The sequence below is a fragment of the Protomyctophum parallelum genome (genome assembly GCF_964188405.1).
Source record: "Protomyctophum parallelum genome assembly, chromosome: 12".
NCBI lineage: Eukaryota > Metazoa > Chordata > Actinopteri > Myctophiformes > Myctophidae > Protomyctophum > Protomyctophum parallelum.
Genome location: NC_139712.1, coordinates 42,176,968 through 42,198,940, shown reverse-complemented (window position 1 = coordinate 42,198,940; position 21,973 = coordinate 42,176,968). Strand labels below are relative to the sequence as shown.

At 42.5% G+C, this 21,973-nt stretch overlaps 1 protein-coding gene across 1 annotated transcript; it reads right to left on the bottom strand.

Moving 5' to 3' along the window:
* Nucleotides 1–1,227: 1,227 nt before the first annotated feature.
* LOC310867789 (alanine aminotransferase 2-like) lies at nucleotides 1,228–18,795 on the bottom strand. Its single transcript, XM_083777923.1, has 12 exons — nucleotides 18,614–18,795; nucleotides 18,321–18,526; nucleotides 10,462–10,551; nucleotides 10,218–10,326; nucleotides 6,686–6,819; nucleotides 5,605–5,848; nucleotides 4,976–5,055; nucleotides 4,058–4,194; nucleotides 3,146–3,320; nucleotides 2,805–2,960; nucleotides 2,154–2,266; nucleotides 1,228–1,589 (listed from the first exon to the last, which is right to left on the bottom strand). The coding sequence occupies exons 2-12, from the start codon at nucleotides 18,462–18,464 to the stop codon at nucleotides 1,499–1,501; spliced, it is 1,473 nt and encodes a 490-aa protein (XP_083634049.1). The 5' UTR covers nucleotides 18,465–18,526; nucleotides 18,614–18,795; the 3' UTR covers nucleotides 1,228–1,498.
* Between the last annotated feature and the right edge of the window lie 3,178 nt (nucleotides 18,796–21,973).

Sequence of the window (21,973 nt, the reverse complement as noted above, 5' to 3'; positions counted from 1 at the left end):
CACACACACACACACACACACACACACACACACACACACACACACACACACACACACACACACACACACACACACACACACACAGTTTTATGCTCCAGTTGAGCTGTTAAATCGATACTCGAAGTGCCTTGCTCAAAAGAACAGTACTTATGTAAAAGTACTTAGTCACTTTGTGTGCTGTGTCCCGACGGTATATTATAAGCTTTGATCCAAATGGAGTTGGAACAACTAAGGTTCGGGAGGTTTGGCCAAGCAGAAGACAACCCACCTGCCTGCCATCTCCACCCTTGCCAACCAAACTCCACCCTTGCCAACCATGCAAACCACTCACCCACCTCCAACTAACCTGGCTACTCCTACCTCGTAACCTCGCCCATAGTACATATAAACTCAAGTGTCAAAAATGCCAGTGTGCTAGTTTCCAGTCCGCGTCTACACCTTACAGTCTATGGGCTACACACAATTCAATTCAATTCAATTCAAAGGGCTTTATTGGCATGAGAAAACATACGTTTACATTGCCAAAGCAGAAAGAACAGTACAACAATACAGCAATACAATCAAAACAAAAACAAAAATTATGTACTTTGTCAGATTCTTCAATAGATCAACTTCTATGTTCAAGATCACTCGATGCAGGTATACACACAATGAAGCCTGAACACATGTGTGAGCAATGAGTCCTTATCACCACTAGATGGCAGCGAAGATCTGCTATAGACAACAGACAACAGGTTCCGACCTCCATCATCAAACAAACGATATGGTATTAGAAGTTAGAACCAATTTGTTTTGTTTGTTTTGTAGCTGAAGAGAAAACTGAAGCTGAAGGGAAAACGATCTATAGCAATAATTACTATGAGAATAGCCTACACTAGGCTACTACAAAGGAGCAAGCCATATACTTCTTCATTAATTAATTTGTCAACTTGTTATCATTTAACCACTATACAATGTTTAAAAAAACCTTTTCACCATGATCATGTAATAATAATATTATAAGCCCCGAGCTGAATTAAAACAGTTGCACTGTTTAGGAAAGCCGATTTGCTCGTCCACATATGACGTAAATTCTCCATTCATTGTCAATGGCATTTAATGTTTGTGTTGCCACAAAAAGCCGACACATATAAAATTCTCCTTTCATTGTCAATGGCAAATGTGACATGAGTTCATGACAAAATGCTGTATATCATGTGTATCATACAAGTAAAGAAGACTTAACAATGACATTGTTTTCCTTTTATTAGATTACAAACAAATTACAAACACATACAAATCACAGGTGTACACAAATATATAACGTTTTAATAAGACTTGCACAAACGTGCAACTAAGGGCACTGGAGAGAGAATGCTCATATTGAAGATGGTAGTATTGTACTGGCCTGCTTCAGGCACAGAAAGAAAGACACCTGAAATACTGTGTGGGGCTGCAGGTTGACATTTCAGTCTCTGCCATAGATATTCTGAGGCTGCTGAAAAACTGAGAAAAGTTGTTACGAAAACTCCTGTGTGAACTGCTGGTGGAACTTCCCGATTTTCTCCAATACAACTTTCAGTTTCTCGGCTGGAGGTAAGATGGTCATTCTAGACAAGATTACATAAAGGACAGAAGTGCATAGATAAGAGAAAAGTGTGAAATGACTAGTAATGATAATTCAGTAACTAACAATATAAAATATGTATAAAATAGTCGGATGAAACAGTCCAAAAAACAAGATACCGGTAATTTAATAAATTAATTGGGCCCTTGCTAGCTATCCTAGTGGGGATACAACGGAAGTTGCATAGACGGGTGGGGCATGGATCCATTGTTACCAACTCTGTGCTCTACAGCCAGGTACAGGTCTAGTTGGTTATAATATCGAAATACAAGGAATTGTATTGCCAAATGTTCTAATTGGTTTAACCAGGCTTTTCTTTTTGAGCCGAATGCGAACAAAAATAATTCTGTGTAGCGAGGCGGATAATTTGATGACCAGCGGAGTCTCCGGTAGAACTTACTACTGAGTGTACTACTGAGTCTGACCAATTATTTGCCTTAGGAATGCGAACAAAAACAAAAACAAATCTCCATGAATTCAAAGCTTCATGGTGTGTGTAATTGATACAAAATAAGTCATTTTTTAATTCTAATGGCAGTGGGCTTACCTGAAGTGATAGGTTCCCTCTCTCTGTCCAAAGCCACTCCCTGGAACAAGGCAGATACCAGTCTCTTCCAACAGCTTCATGCAATATAACATATCTGGAGCCTGGCCTTCCTTCTGTAAACGCACACACACAGAGGGTGGATTTATAAAAAAACAAACTCACTGTTGAAGACCAGTTGACATGCCTTGGCTCTGTGCTCTATTATGTAAAGTATCTGGTGACTTGTGTAGCCCTGAAACATGTCATGACGCATCTTCACCCTGTTTTGAGAGGCCGGCCGCTGACTACATTCACAAAGTGAACGTGTACATAAACGTTCAGATGTCATATGTACAGGGTGAAGATACGCCATGACACTTGTGTAGTACAAGTATGTGAACCATGATACAATGATCAGACTGGCACTATAATAAAATTGAATTGACACTATAACTTTACTGACACTGTAATTAAGTAAATTTCGAAATCCAGACTATACTTGCAACAGAGTATTTCTACATTGCAGTATTGATACTTTTACTCAAGTAAAAAAAGAAAAGTCCACCACTGGTTGTTTGGGTTTAAAGAAAAGACAAAGTAAAAAACACACAATTAAAAACACCCAGAGTCAATAAACGAAGCCAAAAGAAACAGGGTGCACATAGTACAGACCTTGGCCAGCTCAATGGCCTTCTGGGGTAGAGTGACGCGAGGGAAGGTGTACATTGCACCCTGGACAGGGTTACATGTGATGCCAGGCACCGCGTTGAAGATCTGCTCAGTCAGCTGGGCCTTTGCTTTCAAGTCGGCCAACACAGCATTCCGTTCCTGTTGGAGAGACAACGTATCAATGTTTTTTTTTTTCCCAAATAATTTTATAAATAAAATAAATCAAAGAAATTAATAATACAATACCCCCCCCCCCCCCGCCCCCCCCCGCCCCCCCAACACACACACACACACACACACACCATAGAGTAGTAGCACTAGTGTGCAACTGTGCATGTTCAGACCTTCATAAATGTTTCATAGGAGGGTTCTCCAGGTTGGGGCGGATTCACCACCAGGTCCAGCAGAGCCTGTCCCGGGACAGGCGGGCACAGACGCACCGAAACCAGCTTGGTGAGCTGCAGCTTCACCTCAGGATCCAGGTTGATCACCTCCATGTAGCCCCCGCGGAAACCACACCTAACACACGCACAAAAGAGTCAGGCATAATGCTATTGTACTGTATGAGCAGTTGAGCACACATTAAAATCCTGAGTGATCATTTAGCTCTGAGATAGGACTGTCACGGTGAAGAAGAGCGAGGAAAAACCAAATAGCGCCCGGTCGTCATGGCATCACATAAAATCGTTTGTGTTTTCGTGATCAGATGCCACGGACATTCAGGGTGGCAGCGCAATATGCAGTAATACCAGTATTTTGTTTGTTTATTTTAATACATTTATCCTATTTTAATTTAGCTCTCTATGAACTCTGTAATGTGTCATTGATGTTTTCAGGAAAGCATTTTGCTTTAACTCCTGTTAAGTTTTTAGGCCCAAAACCGCAACAATGCAACACCTTGCAACAAAAGAGTTTTAAGGCATGTCACACCAATGTGACTCCTTGCACCTGCCATTGGGGATAATGGTTTCATGCAACTACATGCAACTACTCACAACCGTTTGGTTGCAAGTAGTTGCATGGCTAATCATTGGTGCAATTTGGGTCTCAAGCGTGCTATACCAATAAAGGTTACTTGATTCTATAAAAGCATACCATTATTATGCCATTTCTGCTGTGTGCATCTACACAGTCAAATCTTCAGTGAAAATTAGGCTCCAAAGAGCGTGCAAATCGAGTTAGTCTTCCGTGTTGAATGAACACTGAAGATTTGACGGTGTTCTCGCACATTTTCAAGTTTAGCTGCGAAGACTCACTCTCCCATGTAACATTTGGAGGTGGAGTGAAAGGAGGCCAGTTCCACAGCATCTGAATACTCTGGTCCCATCTCAAAGAGCACCTTCTTAAAGGAGTGGAAGGCACAGCCCTCTGCATAGATGTTATCCTGGTACACCTGACGTGGAGAGGTAATATAGTCATGAGGATTCATGTAAGGTAGGGGTCCTCAACCTGGGGGCCGCGACTCCTCTGAGGGTTTGACAAAGCTTCTCTTATGGGAATCCCTGGGAGGCTGGCACAAAAGTCCACAGCCAAATACTACTGTACTGTACTGTACTGTACTGTACTGTACTGTACTGTACTGTACTGTACTGTACTGTACTGTACTGTACTGTACATACATCAATTTGTGGTCTTTGGCATGAAAAGGCAACATTCAGCCACTAGATGTCACACTACACTCACTGCACATCACAAACAGATCTGTGGTATATTGTTTCTAATTTCTCTGCATAAGGGAAGCACTTGTGCAGTTTTCACCATTGACTGTGATGTGTAACTTATGCAATACATTTATTCAGCACCTTTTTCAAATATCTGCGGATAATTCTCTTTCTATTATAATATTTAAACATTGCAGCAGACATATCATGGAGGCAAAAAAGGCACAGCAAAAGGCGTTAATAAATAACTAAACTTATTATTATTATTATTAACAACTAAAGAAAAGAAAAAAGCCAAATTATATAATTCATTAATATTATTATTAACAACTATGGTTACACTGACTGAGTGGGATGCATTTTATATTATCTTTATTATTTTTATATTAAGAGAAATGATTCATCATTGACTTTCTCAGAACTAGTAACATGCATATTTCAATGATGTTCAGTGACACATAAAACCTCTAATACATCAACTACGCATTAAAGTGAAGAAATGAATGAAGTTACTTCATCAGCCATGAGGAAAAGGTGCTCCTCTTTAGCAAATCGGATCACATCTTCAATGCACTGTCTGCTCTGGACCTGACCTATCACACAGGACAACCACAGGTTGAAGATTAGAACTAAATAAATAAAACAAGAAAAATAAATCTGACTGGAAGCGTAAACTAAGGAGTAGTTTTCAACTGTTGAATTGATCTTCTAAAAAATTAAATAAATTAAACAATACATCGGTGCTACCTAGGACTGACATTTTGTTGCTTTGTTGCACTTATAATTGCAAATACTTTCACACACCCATACTGTACTGTTACGCTGCATTGTTCACTTTACCACTAGACTGTACACATACTGTACATACAATAGAGTGCATTTTGTATTTTTACCTTATTTAATTTGTATCCACACTGTTGAAGAAGCTCTCTGTATACAACATTTTCAGTGTGTGTGTGTGTGTGTGTGTGTGTGTGTGTGTGTGTGTGTGTGTGTGTGTGTGTGTGTGTGTGTGTGTGTGTGTGTGTGTGTGTGTGTGTGTGTGCGTGCGTGCGTGCGTGCGTGCGTGCGTGCGTGCGTGCGTGCGTGCGTGCGTGCGTGCGTGCGTGCGTGCGTGCGTGCGTGCCAATCAAAATGCAAACCAGTTGGGTTTCCAGGATTGATGATGCAGAGGGCGCGGGGATTGCAGTGTTGCCTTGCGGCAGTGACGGATCTCCTGAGTTCGGTGACGTCCAGGCCCCAGCACTTGTCCTCGTCCAGGTAGTAGTTGATCTGCACAGCGGCCAGGTCGGCCAGGGCAGCGGAGTACAGCGGATACTGTGGAACGGAGATCATCACACCCGTGCGCTCGCGGCCCTCACCAGCCACCAACAACTTCAGCATGGTCTGGGAGGAAGAGAAGAGAGCGTGTTGTATACTCCACGCTGACGGGGCCTCAGCAATACACCCGCCAAGTGTAAGAACAACATATTTTCAGATGTGGGTCGGTGGCCAATTACATACAATTTCTGAGGTCCTTGACATGAAATAGTTTGAAAACCACTGATATAGAAACGCTTTTCAGAAAACTGTCATGATTTAGAAGACATTTTGTAGAATCAGTTCTCAGTCCTAAATGGGTTAAGAACATCTGGCATACAGAAAGGTGAAGACAATATCTTAAAACCCTTGGACTACCAATCCCAATTTTTTTGTTTGGGTAACAAATTGGCATATTTTTAATTCATCATTTTAACATTAATAGAAAGATCTGATGGTTTGAACAGTTGTTTTTTTTTTTTTTTTCATAGCTAGTGTATTCTCTCGAATTGCCACCAGATGTCGGGAACGCACCATTATGCTGATTTTGGCCAAAATAGACGAATCTTCCAAAGTCACTTCCGGGTCAACGATCGATAACATCCGGTAGTATTTTGACCTTAGTCACTAGCTTGGCTGTTCGGGATGCTAAGCTAATGCTATATTTTTCATAACTAAGTATTCCTACCTCTACCTCCTGAGCCATCGCAATTTGTTAAAATATACATGAACATTTATAAATCAGTGGTTCTTAAAGCAGGGTCCGGATGGACCCTTAGGGGTCTGTAACTCAGAGTTTACTTGAAATCAAAAAGTTTGAGTACCCTCACTGTTGTAAATAATTAACTGGGGAAAAAAGAAAGCTGGGCCGATTAGTGGAGGATTTCAGTTTAAACATGGAAAGGAGGAGGTGTATAGTCATACCACTATAGCGTCGCTGGCACCTGTGGAGAGGTAGATGTTGTCTGGGTTGGAGGGAATTCCACCATCCCTCTTCTGGATGTAACGAGCAGCGTCCTGGCGGATGCACTCTATTCCCTGGCTAGCACTATAAGCTCCTGAAAAGCACATGACAACACACTCTCAGATTCTGACTCACACAGGACTGACTGCACTGTTGATATACAAAACACTATGCAAACAAACACAGAAACAGACACAAACACAAGCCCAGGGTTGGCATTTGCCCCCACCCTCAAATCAGATTTCCTTTTTAGAATGGTCAGAAAATATTTAGATTTTGTGTCAATTTGTATTCATATGAAATTAATCAATAAGATGTTAATTAATAGTTTAATTTGTATTTGATTCAATACTTGAATGCTTTGACTGCTGTCTTTGGACATGCCTGAGCCCAGCCCTCCGGCACACCCAGCACACATGGGGATGGTGTGGCTCTGATGTGGATCTGGGACTTCATGTGGCGAGTCTGTAGATGTCATCTACTGTATGTCATATATGATGTATGACTCTACATTTGGTCAAGATTTCATCCTAAATTTCAATTATACATATATATAAACTTGTGTTGTGTACTTCTGTTGCCACTAAAAGTTAGCCAACTGCAGAACCACATACAGGTACAGGTATTTTTCAAACCACCACCTGATAAAACTGCCGCAGTGAACTGAAGCAATTTCATGCTAAAAGCACAGCAGAACAAGCAGCTATAGCATCAGAGAGGACGTAGCCGTTACAGAGGATGATACCACTAGCAGCAGTATTTAAAGTTGTCCTTTTCCATCAACGACCCCAAACTGCAGTGGACTTTCCAAAACACAGGATACATTCTAATTCTCACGTAGTATTGCTGGCTTAATTACGAACATACTGTAGCAGTGTAGCCTCTAGCCCAGGGCTTCTCAAAGTGGGTGCCATGACCATGGCACCCTAGGGTGCCTTGACATAAGTCCAGGGTGCCTCAGAACACTTTGATAATTCATTAATGTCAATTCAGTTTAACCACTTGTAACATTGGTGACTGTTCCCTCAGAATAGCAATGCTGTGGTTTAAGTGGTTAATCGCCAACTATAAAAGTTATTTTCAGACTGTCCTAATGGAAACTAATATTCTCTCCACTTTTCCTCATGACATACTGTATCGTTGGGGAAAGATTGACATATTTGCTACCGTTAATATGACAAAAGGTGCTATAAATTAACAATGTGATTCAGAGGTGCCGTGGATGAAAGTTATTTACATGGGAGACAAAAATGTTTGAGAACCACTGCTCTGATTTGTCGCTGTCCATTGGTGGTAGTGCTGAACCATTCACCAATTGTGGCTGTCCTTTGTCCTTTGTATTAGAGCCCTGCCGTGGGAGTGTTTTATTAATCCCACTCCCGTCCGCTCACGTTGGATTTCTGACCACTCCCGCCCGCTCCCGCAATGATTTCATTCATTGATTTGACCGCCCGCAGTGACCGCCTGTCCGCCGCTCCTGCCCGCAACAAAACATTAAGTCACATTTAGTCCCGCACCATCCCGCAATTTTATCGTTTAGTCCCGCTAAACCAGCAATATTTCCATTGATATCGAAAAACATTAGGAGTTTACCCAAACAGAATGAGATTGAGCAGGCGCACACGATAGAGGGGTTGTTTATTTGTGAGGAGTTGCTCACAGATAGAGGGGAAGTGTTTATATTCGGACGGGACATAAACCTAGGCCTATTATGCTATAGTATATTGTGACATGTCAAGGACACTGTGACGAGCTGCGTACAGGATGCAGCATGAGCCGTGAGGAGAGAGGTATATTTTTGATTTGATATATTCATGATACAATTCATAAAAGAGGAGTACAGAATTATCAGGATTGCACAAAAAGTCAGGGGACTTAATTCCATTGTGATCCAAATAGAGAGAGAGAGAGAGAGAGAGAGAGAGAGAGACTCCACATGATGAAATAGCAGCGATAACCAGCACGGTAGGGGAAATTACGTTCTTCTCAGACATTATTCATATCTTGCTAAAGTGTATAAGCTCTGTATCTGGATACTTGTGGGAGGATGCAGGGCCCGCTGGTTTTATCTTGACCGCCTGTTCCCAACCGCAGGTATTTAAATACCGCCCGCACGCGCAACGTGGGACCCTGCTCCTGATGCAGGCCTCTACATTGTATCATCACTGGCAAGTGGTTTTCTTTTTTGTGTTCTTCAGAACATGCAGGACTTGGCTTGTAAGTAACAATGAATAGGATATCTCGAGAGTGCTCAGATGAGTTCGCTCCCTGTGTTTATTTGTGCGTCAGTGGTGTGGCGTGGTGCTTTCCATGGTGAATTTGAGTGCCCCCCAAGTTTGAGTCCATCCTTTTCCTCACTTGGAAGTATGGGATTCATACTCGTCATCAGTAAAAATGTGATAAACCTTTACGCCAGTGGATGGACTGGTGTTGAGCGCAAATTGTAGGAAAGAAATATTATCTCAGAAAATTACACAGTCCCTGTTAAATGAACTCTAGTGAAGTAAGTAAGCAAGTAAGTTGACAAAGTTCTAAAGTGAAAATGAAAATAACTTGCATAAGTAGAACACAAATCTCCACCAGCCAGGTATGCCCTATAATTATAGTGATGTATGCAGTGAAATTACAACCTAAAAGAATAGCACAGAATGTGATTACCAGTAGATCAACCGTCTTCCCTCCTATATTCATTTCTCACACTAACTTTCTCCATGTTTCTCTTATATTTATGTCATTCAGCCTTTCCTAGCGTGTCACCAGTCAATCACATAATTGCACAATTGTATATGAAATGGAACAGTAATGGCATTTAGGATGAGATGTACACAGCTGTATCTGAAAGGTGACAGATCTTGCCAGCAGAGTCTCAGGAATGAGTGTGGAGAGATACAGTAAGAGAAATGAGTCTCTCAATCCATACACATGCACAATGTCAAGCCGAAATATGGATTTAACATTGAATTCATTGAAGTAAGGGTGTCCCGGTCAAACCACCCAAAACATTTTCAAATCCAGTATTTCAAGAATTAAGAGGACACTGAATTAGGCTACATTAGTTTCTCATGCATTGACTTTAAACTTAGTTTTTAGGCAAAGTTGTCCAATTGACCAATATGATAGCACATCCATGGCCTCCTGTCAGCGTAAATAACAAGAAATATGACACTGATCAGCCTAGTAGATAGAACACTAAACGGAGAGAGTTAATAGGGTACTAAGTTAGTAGTTATGTAGTACAGTGGCTCCAAACCCACATTGTTGGAGAGAGTGCGGCTGATTATGTATCCTTCCACCATCTAGTCCCTAAGTAAAGAGCACTAGACATCGACCCACATGAACCGCAGTAGGATAGGCATTAGGCAACCACCAGTACAGCACCATAGTTAGGATCCACTGATGTAGTGAATGACAGAGTGATACTGTGAGTGTGAGCAGATGATAGCCTGTTAGAATTCCTGGAATAGAAAAAGTGCAGAAGACGAGTTCTCTGACCTAAGCTGTTTCCACCGCATGCCTGAAGGATTCGCTGTGCTCTTTGCTTAGCGTCCTCTGGAAACCTGTTGTCTTCGAGAAGATCAGGGTAGGCACACATAGCTAAGACCTGAGATCCAGAACAAGAATATGACACACACACAATGCTCATGCATGTAATAACATGCCACATTGCATCCTTATTAAGCATAACTCTAATATGGATTCTATTGCACTGTGACTTAAAAGGAGGCCGTGTTCCAACCTGTCTGAGAAATGTGATAGGCTTCTGGCCCATGGCATGAGCGTCACCAATGTTTGCCTTGATGACTTCCGTGAACGGCTTCTTGACTCCCTGGAAGAGGGGGAAGAGATAGAGTGAAAATGACAGAGTGAAAGAGACAGCCAGACAGAGAGAGACAGAGAAATAAAGAGTAGTTCCTGTAACTCCTTATTAAATTGCTGTGAGGGTGTTTATTGCATGCAGTGAGGAATTGGAATTGTGCCAATACAAGAAAGGAGAGACAAACGGGCAAGACAGGACACTTTGAAAGGGCTTAAAGCGTCAGACTTCAGGCAAAACACTGACATTGACTTTTGACACACACACACACACACACACACACACACACACACACACACACACACACACACACACACACACACAGGTTTCCTGTTTATGTCTAATCTCAGTCCGTTATGTCTACCGATTTTATTGTTATGCATATTTTGTCTTGCTTTCTGTAAAATGTAATTGATTTATTCTTTCAATAAAACATATTTAATAAAGAAAGAAATAAATCACATAGTTTCCAACAGCTGTTATACTACTTCCATCGGTGTACACTCTGGCCTTACAGTTTGTCCATGGTTAAACTGTGAGTCACTAAGCACGACTTGGCCAACTATGATGTGGTTGTGGTTTATTTTACAGCATGTCTTATTTCATAATTTGGGTTAGTGTAGGCCTGCATTGTCAGAGCTGAACGTTGCATACTCCTTATTGAAGTAACATACAGAATCGTCACTGCAGAAACCTTGTACCTCCATATTTCAACTTTTGTATTCCCCCGTAAATGATTGCCCCATTTCGTCGTGTGTGTCACACAAAAGTAGCGGAAATAGACGATCTACAAGCTCACAACACGTGTTGGGGGCTTGTAGAACCCTTATACTGATGGCTGAACAGTCGTGAAGGCCACAGAAATTCCTCCAGCTCAAAAGTGTTCTTGCTTTAGGAGTTTCATGGGGGAACTGGGCCACGCTTGCCAACAAACATTGTTTTCCATCAGTGGAAATGCAACCACAGTCCAGGAATCTGCAGCTGTGGCGAACAAACATAAAATGTTTGAAAATATGCCTGTCCTACTGTAGGACAGAGCAATTACCATATGCAACATACATAAGGAGGCTCTTTAAACATTCCTGACAACATCCAGTACAGTACATGACTGACACTGTAGTTAGGAACCAAATGGACCTTTACAGAGACCTCTCAGTCTGTGGCCTAAATGCATGCCAAACTGGGGTCTTGAAATTAAAACAACTGAAATCCACTGCCTTAGCATATGAATCCAACTGTGGAGACGTGTACACATTCATCTCACACACTGATGCTGCCCTTGGTTCTATGCAAAGCATGCACACATACACACACGCCTCCCTCGGCTCTCATTAGTAGTCTTGTGTTTTAGACAGACAAGCATAGAGTGAGCTTGGCACCGCTATATGGAACAGGCAGCGACCGCACATGAAAGGGGGGAGGGGGTGCTTTTAAAGTACCACGACGACTCCAGGGAGGGACACAGACCCTTCTGTTTTTATCAGAGCAAAAGACTACTGTGTAGCAAGTACTCCTAACTCCCCATTACTAATAAATTGAACGCCACAGTAAGCAAATGGATGCTTTTCCTCTACCCCAAATTAAAACCCAATTCCCAACCCTCTTTTTGTCTTCACGATTCATCTCACTGGCTCCTACAACGTTTGGTTTGGAGCCTCTGGGTCTGCTTGCTGATAGACCATTCCCCTTATATTGGATTAAAAACGCAAATGTGACATTTGGTAGCTCGCATAGATTCCATCCAGTGGCTTCATCGACTGTCATAACTGTGTCTCAAAACAACAATATTTTAACTGATAAACAAGACGGGGTATAATAAGGGCACGGCTTCCCGATGGATCTCAGACGTCATCTGGCGCTGTTCGAGTCTGGTCTGCGAGATTGTCTGTGGTGTACAGATGGCAGCAGATACACTCTAGAGTTAAACTCTAGACGAGCCTGCCCCAAAGTTATTTGTGTAGCCGCGCCTGGCAGCCGGCGAAAACTACAGTTCTCAACAAGCCCGAAAATGAAGGCCCGGCTACCTGGGCCCTCATCCAACCCTGTACATTCAATACCCAGCCCAGCTGCCACCCTTAGATCTCCATATATGGAGCTCACCTGTTCTGACATTCCATATCTTGATCTGACCTGATCAAACCCTGTACACTCAAGATACGGGAAATACATTTAAAATAAATTTAAAAAAAAGCCTGAAAAGGCCTTTTGTGATGATGAAGGCTGCAAAATATGTCAGTCTTTTCTGGGGAAGCTTTCGAAAGAGTCAATATTTGGAACATTTAAAGAAATATGGAATATGGAATTTGTAATAAATGAGCCTTATCGGACAATGTTCCTCTGAAAGGTCATTTTTTATGTTTGTGCTGCAGCTGTCTGGGAGAGATACTGTAAAGAAAACATTAGTATATCATTCATTACAAGCTTGACTTATATTATTGTTTAACCCTTTAACTTCCCTATCCTGATCTGTGCAAAGAAAAACAAGATGATTTTGTTTTAGATAGGCCTGGCCAGCGGAGTTACATGAAATCGTTGACTTGAATTATATTACAGTACGTAAAGTATATGCTTGATTGGATTATATATTGTATTGATACAACCCAACTGCATGCCTAGCATTTACTATTGGGTAGCAGTTCATGTCAAGCCGGGAGACAGATGATAGCCAATCAGATATAAGGTAATTGGGGTGTGCTGGTGGCTGACCCTATTGCAAGTACGACCACATCGACCGCAAGGTCACAGAATCCGGGACTCACCTCTCTGGGACCTTGCTCTACTTGTTTCTCTTCCTTGTCTATAGAAAATATGGAATTAAAAGGCCCAGAACATTCCTAAAAGGTGTTTCCGCGTACTCTTGCTGATTATATCTCTAGTCAGGTTCAAGCTAGGTGGAGCTATGCTGATCATTATGTGTCACAAACATCAGCCATAAAGAATGATAACAAGGTAAATTGGCCTGTCCTTAGAGGTGCAAACAGGAGGGTGAATCTCTGAAGTGTGTAAATAGCCAAAGTAGCTGAAAATAACTGTATGAGTATTTAGGTCCTTTAAAAGGTAAAGTGGGGGAAAATAAAAAATGAAAAAATGTGCAGAGTACAGCTGGTTGCTGTACCAAGTTCTGTTAAAGTGATCCCGTATTCATCTGCCCAACTCCAACAAATGAGTTACTTATACTTTATACGTCCACGTTGGGTAAATCGCAGTCTGCATTTGACCCATCTTAACTATCAGGAGCAGGGGGCAGGCAATGAGCCAGCTCAAGGTCTAAGGCCAGTGACAGGCTCTAGGGCACAGCACGGCACTGTGCCTACACGCATACTGTACTGATGTCTGATGACCACTGAACTATAGGAGCTCCCTAGTCCCTACAGTATTGTAATGTACGTATAGTACGTTCCACCATGCAAACAGTCCTGCAGGCTGCAGGGTCAGTTTACTGTACCTGTATGTTGTTTACATGTGGAGTCAGCTTGTTCTTGCAGGCCAAAACGTCAGGCCAGCCAACTCTAAATGTGTGCACACACCATTTTAGAGTTCAGGCCGAGTCAATATTTGTATTTCTGTGGGTATATGCCTGTCGTTACATCAACCTCGGTGCAAGAACTGCAGGGTTGTTGTTTTGCATTAGCGTTAGTTGTAATTGTACAAAAGGTCTAAGTCACCGATGCAACCACATATCCCCTCCCCTCATTCACGTCCTTGTTCTGATCCAACAAAGAGGTGACTGTTTTCTGGGTGACAGAGCAGCCAGCCCTGTCCCCTTCCCTGTTTAGCCCTGTGATGTCCTACTCAATCAGCGGCGGCAAGCACCGATTACTAACCAACCTGTCCAGGACATCCTGTTCACCAGTCCACATAGGACCTAATATAATGCTTGGTTTGTTACTGTATGCACCACCGAGACTGAAGCTACATACACACAGCACACACCTAACTCCTGTAGAAGAGATTGCATTTATTGGGACTTCTCTAGACTAACAACACGTGGCTCCATCATCTGATAATACGGAGACGCACTCACGGACATGTAAAAACTTCACACAATAAGGCTTTCTTATTTGTCCGCTATGTCTGCCATGGTCTGTTTCTAACAATCGCAAAATCCACTATATCAGGTTGCCACAGGTCCGTCCAGGTCTGTCCAAGGCTGATTTATCTTGTAGCCGCAGTGCAGTCCCTGTCATTCCTGATGACATGAGATATTGTTCAGAGAGCCAAACACACACACACACGCGTTAGTATATTGCTATACTTGTGAAGACATCAACATTTTATGCCATCTGGAAAGAATGCAGTCTTTACAATTAGTTTACATTTTTTAATCCTAACCCGAAAGGCAAAAATAGCAGTTCTGCCAAGTGCACAATCTGCCGCATTGTGAGATTGCAGTTTTCGGGGTCCGACAGTCACACAAGGCAAGGCAACTAAGGATAAACCAGGCACAATTTCAACTCAACATCTAAACCTAAACTTAATCCTAATCCCAACCTGCATCTTTTCTTTTCCCAATTGTAACCTAATAAAAATTGTTTTAACCATAAAACAACCATTCATCTTGTGAGGAACAGGAAATTGGTCCTCACATAGTGCCCATTTCTCAAATTCTACTAGAGTTCTTGTGGGGGATATTTGGCCCTCACAAGTATAGCAATACAAGGACACACAGATACAGGGAAACGTGCTGATCCCTCAGTAAACGTGTTGCAGTCACAGACCTGACAGGAAGCAGGCAAGCAGCCTCTCAGCTGACAAGGCAACTGGAGCACCTCCAGGACAGCCCTATTAAGAGAACTATGGGATCCACCGCGTCACGTTCTGCACAGTAACATTGTCACCCGTAAGGATCCATTTTCACACTTTCGCACAGTTAAATTAACACTTTTTGCTAGCATGGGTTGTTTTCACTGCCAACAATTTGACCTCTACATCAGGGGTTTTCAACTGATTATGAACCAGGGACCACCACCCTTACTGAGAATCAACCTGGGGACCACTGTTGTGTTGGGAGAAGGGGGATATGGGTGTGGGGGTGTGGGGGGGAAATTAACCTTATGCATGACGAGCAGTGAGCAGACATTACATTGAGTATGGGCATATTTCTTTATAATGCTGACTCAACCAGGCAATCCGGTATACCTATAGACCGATTCACAGAGGGGTGCCCTGGGCGCGGCCATTACTGAGGTGTAATCCATGGACCAGGTGCTCTGTAGGCCATGTGTAGGTAATCAGTGCTGTTGCGCTTAATGGTACACCTCGGTAATGGCCGCACCCAGGAAACCCTCTGCCATATGCCATACCTCCACGGACCACCAGTGGTCCACGGACCACCAGTTGAAAACCCCTGCTCTACATGATGCCAATAGACAGGTCTGATTAGGTATAAAATACTATAGCACTGCAAATTGGCTGCAAATGAGACCCGTGTCATTGAATGCATATGATGTCTCTTCTTGGGAGTACACACAGTAGTATATTATTTTTAAGTAAGACGTACTGACCGTACTGTACTATGTACTATGGTTCCAACATGGACATAGAGATGTGTTCAAAGGGATTTAATTATTTATTACGGTGGCTCTGTCTTTCTGGCATAATTCTGTTTACCATTTCCTCATGAAACTTTTACCACAATGCCCCCATAAAGTAAATTAATGCTTACGTCAGCTCATTCAAATCTAAACGTTGAATGAGAGAGGCACAGTTAAAGGAGTGAAAAACAGGTGTGACTACCAAGACTTTCAGGATATTTCTGCAGAACAGGAGCTGCTTGGTAATGACCGCCTCTTACAAAGAAAAAGTCTGGACTCTGGCTCACTTCAATGGACTCTTCTCTACAGAGGGACGGAGGGAGGAGGGTGAGAGGAGAGAGCACACAAAAGACATGCACGGGGGAATACTTCATCTCTTACATAATAACCTCTCAACAATGTAGGCCTATCTACTGTAGACTGGTTTCTCAGGGCAGAAAATCTGTCAGGCCTATCCACTCTGGACTGTTTCGAAGTAGAAAATTCACCAGCACTTGTCTCACGGAAATGTCCTTTACTTACTTTTTTTTTGGATAGACACAGGTAGCATAAAAATAATAAACAATTACCTAAAGCACTGGTTCTCAAAGAGGGGTCCGGCCCCCCCAGGGCCGGGGGGGGAGTTCAGGGGTTCCCCAGCTAAATGATCATTGTTATGAACCAAAGTATTTGTAAGTGTACAAATAGAACCAATGCGATGCACAAATGGTACCAAATATTATGGGGGTATGTGGCCTAATTAGTACCAAACTTGGTCTTGAAATTGCACTGGCCTCAAGGACATTTCCGTGAGAGCTGGTGATCTTCCTGCCTATGTGAACTTGAGCCGTACACCGAGAGAGAGTCATTGTTGAGACTTGAGTTGAAGTCGCAGTCATGGTCTCTACAGAGACCTCAGGCTACAGCAGTGTGTGAGACTGTGACAGGCACACCAGCTATGCACTGTAGATTCTTGCCAGTTGATTACCCTGCATGTATAGCAGCTACAATCGTATTAGGTACACGACTGCTTGTCCCCTTACTTGATCTAATTTGTCTTTCAGGACACTTTGCCTCTGAAAAGAGGCCAAGAGGGTTATCCGAAGGTTGCATCACAGCTCTCCAATCAATGAGACATCATGTGCATCTCATGCTTGGCTTCTCTAGGGGAAAACATGGTGGATATAATTGATCAGTGGAGCTGACTGTGCAACACTGCTGAGGCAGCTGAGCTATCGCTGTCACCCAGGTAGTCTTTGTCACTTAACATACAGTACATGATGTATTGTCTGTGCCTCATATCAATCATTTATGCATTTTCTATTGAAGTAACTGTCAAGGCAAGTTGAGATGTTTTTTGTTTTTCAAGGGAGCCGCCAAGTGTACGCCCATTTTTTGTGTTACATCATGCATTTAACCATTTAACAACATGTGGCATGTGACATGAAAAGATAGTGAACCAACCTGAGTAAACAGCTGATCAAAATAAATCAGCAGGTACTATTTAGCAGCAGCACACAGTTTATTGGAGGATGGGAAATTAACCACTTAAAACACAAATTATATTTACTTTTATTTTGTCATAATCTTCAAGGCAAGTGGGGCAGGGAGTTGTTTATTTCAAAGGAGAACCCCATGTGATGTCATCATTTTGTGTTATGTGTCATGCATTACTCGTCCAGCATGTGGCATGCAAGATAGCAAGTGAACCAGCCTTGGCATACATACAGTATGCCTACTGTCAACAGCAGATTGTAGCTCAGCCTGTAGGCTACTTTATTTGGCAGATTGGATGGTGGAAAATGAACCACTTAAAAACACAAAAAACTATTATTTTCACTTTTATTTTGTATAATCTTCAAGGCAACTGGTTGTTTATTTCAAGGGAGAACCCAATGTGTAGACTGCCCATTGTGTAATGCCATGCTCTGCTGGTCACTGCATTACCAGCATGTGGCATGCAAGATACATGTAGCATTAGCAAACCAGCCTTAAGCATACAGTTACAGTATGGAACTGTCAACAGCAGATTGAAACAACTCAGCAGGTAGACTACCTACTTTTTAGTCAGACAATCGGCATTGTCCATCTCACACGCACAGATTGGAGGATGGCAAATCAAATAAAGACATACTTCACTGCGCGCTGTGTTGCCCTCGCACCACTATGTAGGAAGGGCTAAATTATAATAAATTACACTGGAAAATGCACGTGCAGTTATGGGTGACAATGGATGATGAGCAGGTTGCATTCACAGATCAGACTGACCTCTTTCAGTTCCTTTTCCAGTTGTAGAGCGCGCTGCACGATGGGACCGCGGACAGCATACTCCACCCGCTTGACGTTCGGGTTCATGTTGTCAACTGTCAGAACCCTACCGCGGTGCGAGACTCCATTCTCTCCGGAGGACATGCTTCTTTTCAAGACGTACGCCGCGTTGCCTGCAGCCGCTCCACGATATACACACTAAATATCTGAAATATTTGAGATATATATTACAATAACAGAAACAGCGTGAGGCATATTCCTCTCGACAAAACGTATCGGTTCTAACTTCTTACCCTTCAGACGCTGCTAAAGTTCCCAGTTCCCAGTGTGCTGTCTGTGTACAGCGTGTCTCCAGAAGTTTGCTTCAACTCAACTGTCACCAGCGCGCAGTGCGTTCACACTTCACACCCCCTATGGTTCACACGCTCCCTTTCTCCTCACTGCTCAGCACGTGTTTGTTATTATTACCCAACTTTGAAACTCCCCCGACGGGCCGACACACTGACATGTTACCACGCCTTCAATGATTATTGGTCACACTACTACTTGCTTGGTTGGTTCGATTTCTCCTGACATATGTTCACTGTCTGTAGACCAGCGTCAGTCAGCTTGCTTTCCAAGGACACGCACCACCACCATGCATGCGTGCATTCGATTCTGAGCAAATACTCTGAGGTTACAGTGTCAGTTATACATATACACACACACATCGGTGACCTATCGAATTATATGACCCCAGAAAGTGCTGCGGCCATTGCGGGGAACAGAACAGCTTTATACTCGCATCGCTGGCTGAGGGGTGATTTTACTGATTTCACCCAACACCGTAGGTGTCAGAAGGCTATAATTACTACAGTAAGTAGGCCTACCTACTGTAGTAATAGGCCTGTCGCCTACATGTTTTTCTCTTAACCAAGTCACCATTTTCCGAAATCTGTAGCTTATTTTTAGGCTAGTGCAACCTCAACCAAATGTTGCATGCAGTAGGCCTACCTGCCTACCAGGTTATATTACTTTATACTTCCATCCATTCCCTTTGCAGAACAGTCAAATCATGAATTAGTTCTTTCAGGTTTTGATTTGAACTTTGATTGGAACAGGTGTTTATGTAGGCCTATGTTCCACCTTTTTATTATTTTAATATTTGTAATTAGTGTTTTTACTATTATTACAATTATGATCACTGTATTTTGTGGCTTTGTGCTATGAATTCATATTATTAATATTACATAATATTAGCCTATTTATTTTTGAATCACACTACAAAGCCTCAACAATGTTCTGTAAAATGCTGACCATATAATAACAAATTATTAAAAATAATGAACAAAATAATTATGAATTTGCTACTCTCCACCAAGTCAAAGTCACTGTACTGACTGTACAGCCTGGCTAGACACTATTTCCCTCCCCTCTACCCGGTATTGTAACTCTATACCAGCCAAAGTTAAGTGCAAGGGTCACATCCCACTTCCAGAAGATGCCACTCCAGTCCACGCCACGTCGCCACCACAACCTATCTAGCCTCTGTCAAAGACAGACTCACTGCATTCATATATGTAGTACAAAACAAAAAGGTCAGGCTACTGAAAACACACTCCCTCATGTACAATGTACCCAGCCTGGCTAATAAACCAGACTGTGTGATATTAGTCTGGCTTATTAGCCAGGCTACAATGTACCCACCATCAACTCAAGAATATAACATCACAGTGATGCACTGATGCCTTGTCTATAAAGTAAAATATTCAGTGTTCATTTAAGTCCGTGTGAGACAGTGCACTCTCAGAGTTAGACTCAAGATATGACTATGTAAGAAGACAGGGTTGGTTGTTAAATGGAGAAGTGAGAAATGAATCTCTTTTGACATGGCCTTGGAACACCTGTCAGTGCAGAGGGAGGGAGCAGTTGATCATGGACCGAGAGTGAGTGACGTCAAGTGGGTTGTATTTCAAAACAAATCTGTTCCAATGTGCCTCCATAACATATACTTGCATTTGTATTCATATTCTGCTGACATATTGCTAAGATATCAAGGAATGTGATGTTTGTGAGGGGGAAAAAGAGAGGAAGGAAGAGAGAGAGAATGAAGGAGAGGGGGGAGAGGAAGTAACCGCATGTCTTGGAAAGAGTCTGGAGAAGACATTTGATCCCATCTCAAATGGGGTACAAACATGTGATGCCTCCTGTGATGTTACTACACAGTGCATACCAGGGAGAAGGCCACCACACCACATGGTCATGGTTATCTCCTTTTAAATCACACACTAATATCTCAAGTGGTGTATATGGTAACTGAGAATATTTTCTCACGTAGCCTTAGCCTACTGCAGAGGTTCCCAACCACTAGTACTAGTACCACTAGTGGTACACAGAGGAATGCCCAAAAATGGAGAAAAAAGTGGAATGAAACATTACTACAGATAGTTCTTCTGACCATTGGTTGAAATATGCTATCCAACCGTGCTGAAATGAGCATTACAGCACACCTAGCCGTTAATAGAAGATTTGAGAACAGATTAATCACATTATATCATCAGTTGTAACTAACAAAAAGGACAGGTATATGCTCATGTATTTTAACATCAATTATCATGGTGGTACTTGATTTTTGACATATCGTCATACTGACTCGATTTTGTAACCCATTTTTCACCCCTGTGTCAATTATCTACTGTTATCCTGGGCTCTACACACCTTCCGCCAACCTGGGGGGGCAGCGGACTGACCTCATGCTTCCTTCTATGCACGAGGAGTCCAAGCTGCTTCTTTTCACCTGACAGGGGGGAGTTTCCCTGGTTGGACATAGCACGTGGAAGGAACACGTTATTCCAACCAGCTCCTTTCCCCTCCATCAGGCTGACCAGGGGGAGGCAGTTTAGAGACCAGGATTACTGCATGTTTTTTGTGAGGGTACCTACCCTAGGGGACACGGGGAGAACATGCAAACTCCACACAGAAGGCCCTTTCACCAACCCCGCCTCGGGTATGGGCACTGATGAGGAGGAGGGAACACCCAGCACCCACAGCGCCATCGGCAGGTGAATCTACAAGCTATCCTGGGCTAGCACCGCAGCCCACCCCTGACATACAGAATGAGTTGACAGAAATGATACAATCTTTCAGTGAGCACAGATATGGATATAGTTAAAAAAAAAGTGCCTTTAAGAGAGAGGTTGTGTGTGATGGCAGTGCAGGGGTGTTTGCTGTGAGCAATTCTGTGGAAATACTGACACACCAAGACAAACATTGTACAGTGTCCACACAGTTCAGCAATTACAGCAGGTTGTAAATGATCATCAGGCTCATATATGCTTTTACTAACAGTGTATATACTTTTACTCCTTCCCTCACTCACTCACAGATATTTCCTGAATTATATAAGGAAGGAAAACTTGAAGTGATTGTACCATAGGATTTTACACATATAGGTTACACATATAAAAGGTGCACAAAACAGAAACAAGCACAGTTGATTTGCTGGATAGACAGCCAAGATGCTTGGAAAGTGTAATGTGTAATGTTAGGTGTTCCCCACAAGGGGTAGACATTCCCAACAGCTTCCCTTTTCATGTGCAGTCAATTTCTGTTCCCCAAATCCATCAAAATAGACTCCTCTTTGACATAACATTAGTTCATGTTATGTCAAAGAG

Bases quoted from the DNA above. Each gene is read 5' to 3' on its own strand.
- LOC310867789 (XM_083777923.1), bottom strand. From the start codon at position 18,464: ATGTCCTCCGGAGAGAATGGAGTCTCGCACCGCGGTAGGGTTCTGACA. The intron at 10,327-10,461 runs GTTGGAACACGG...TCTGGATCTCAG, and splicing joins CTATCACATTTCTCAGACAG to GTCTTAGCTATGTGTGCCTA. The intron at 5,849-6,685 runs GTATGACTATAC...TCTTCCTCCCAG, and splicing joins GTGCCAGCGACGCTATAGTG to ACCATGCTGAAGTTGTTGGT.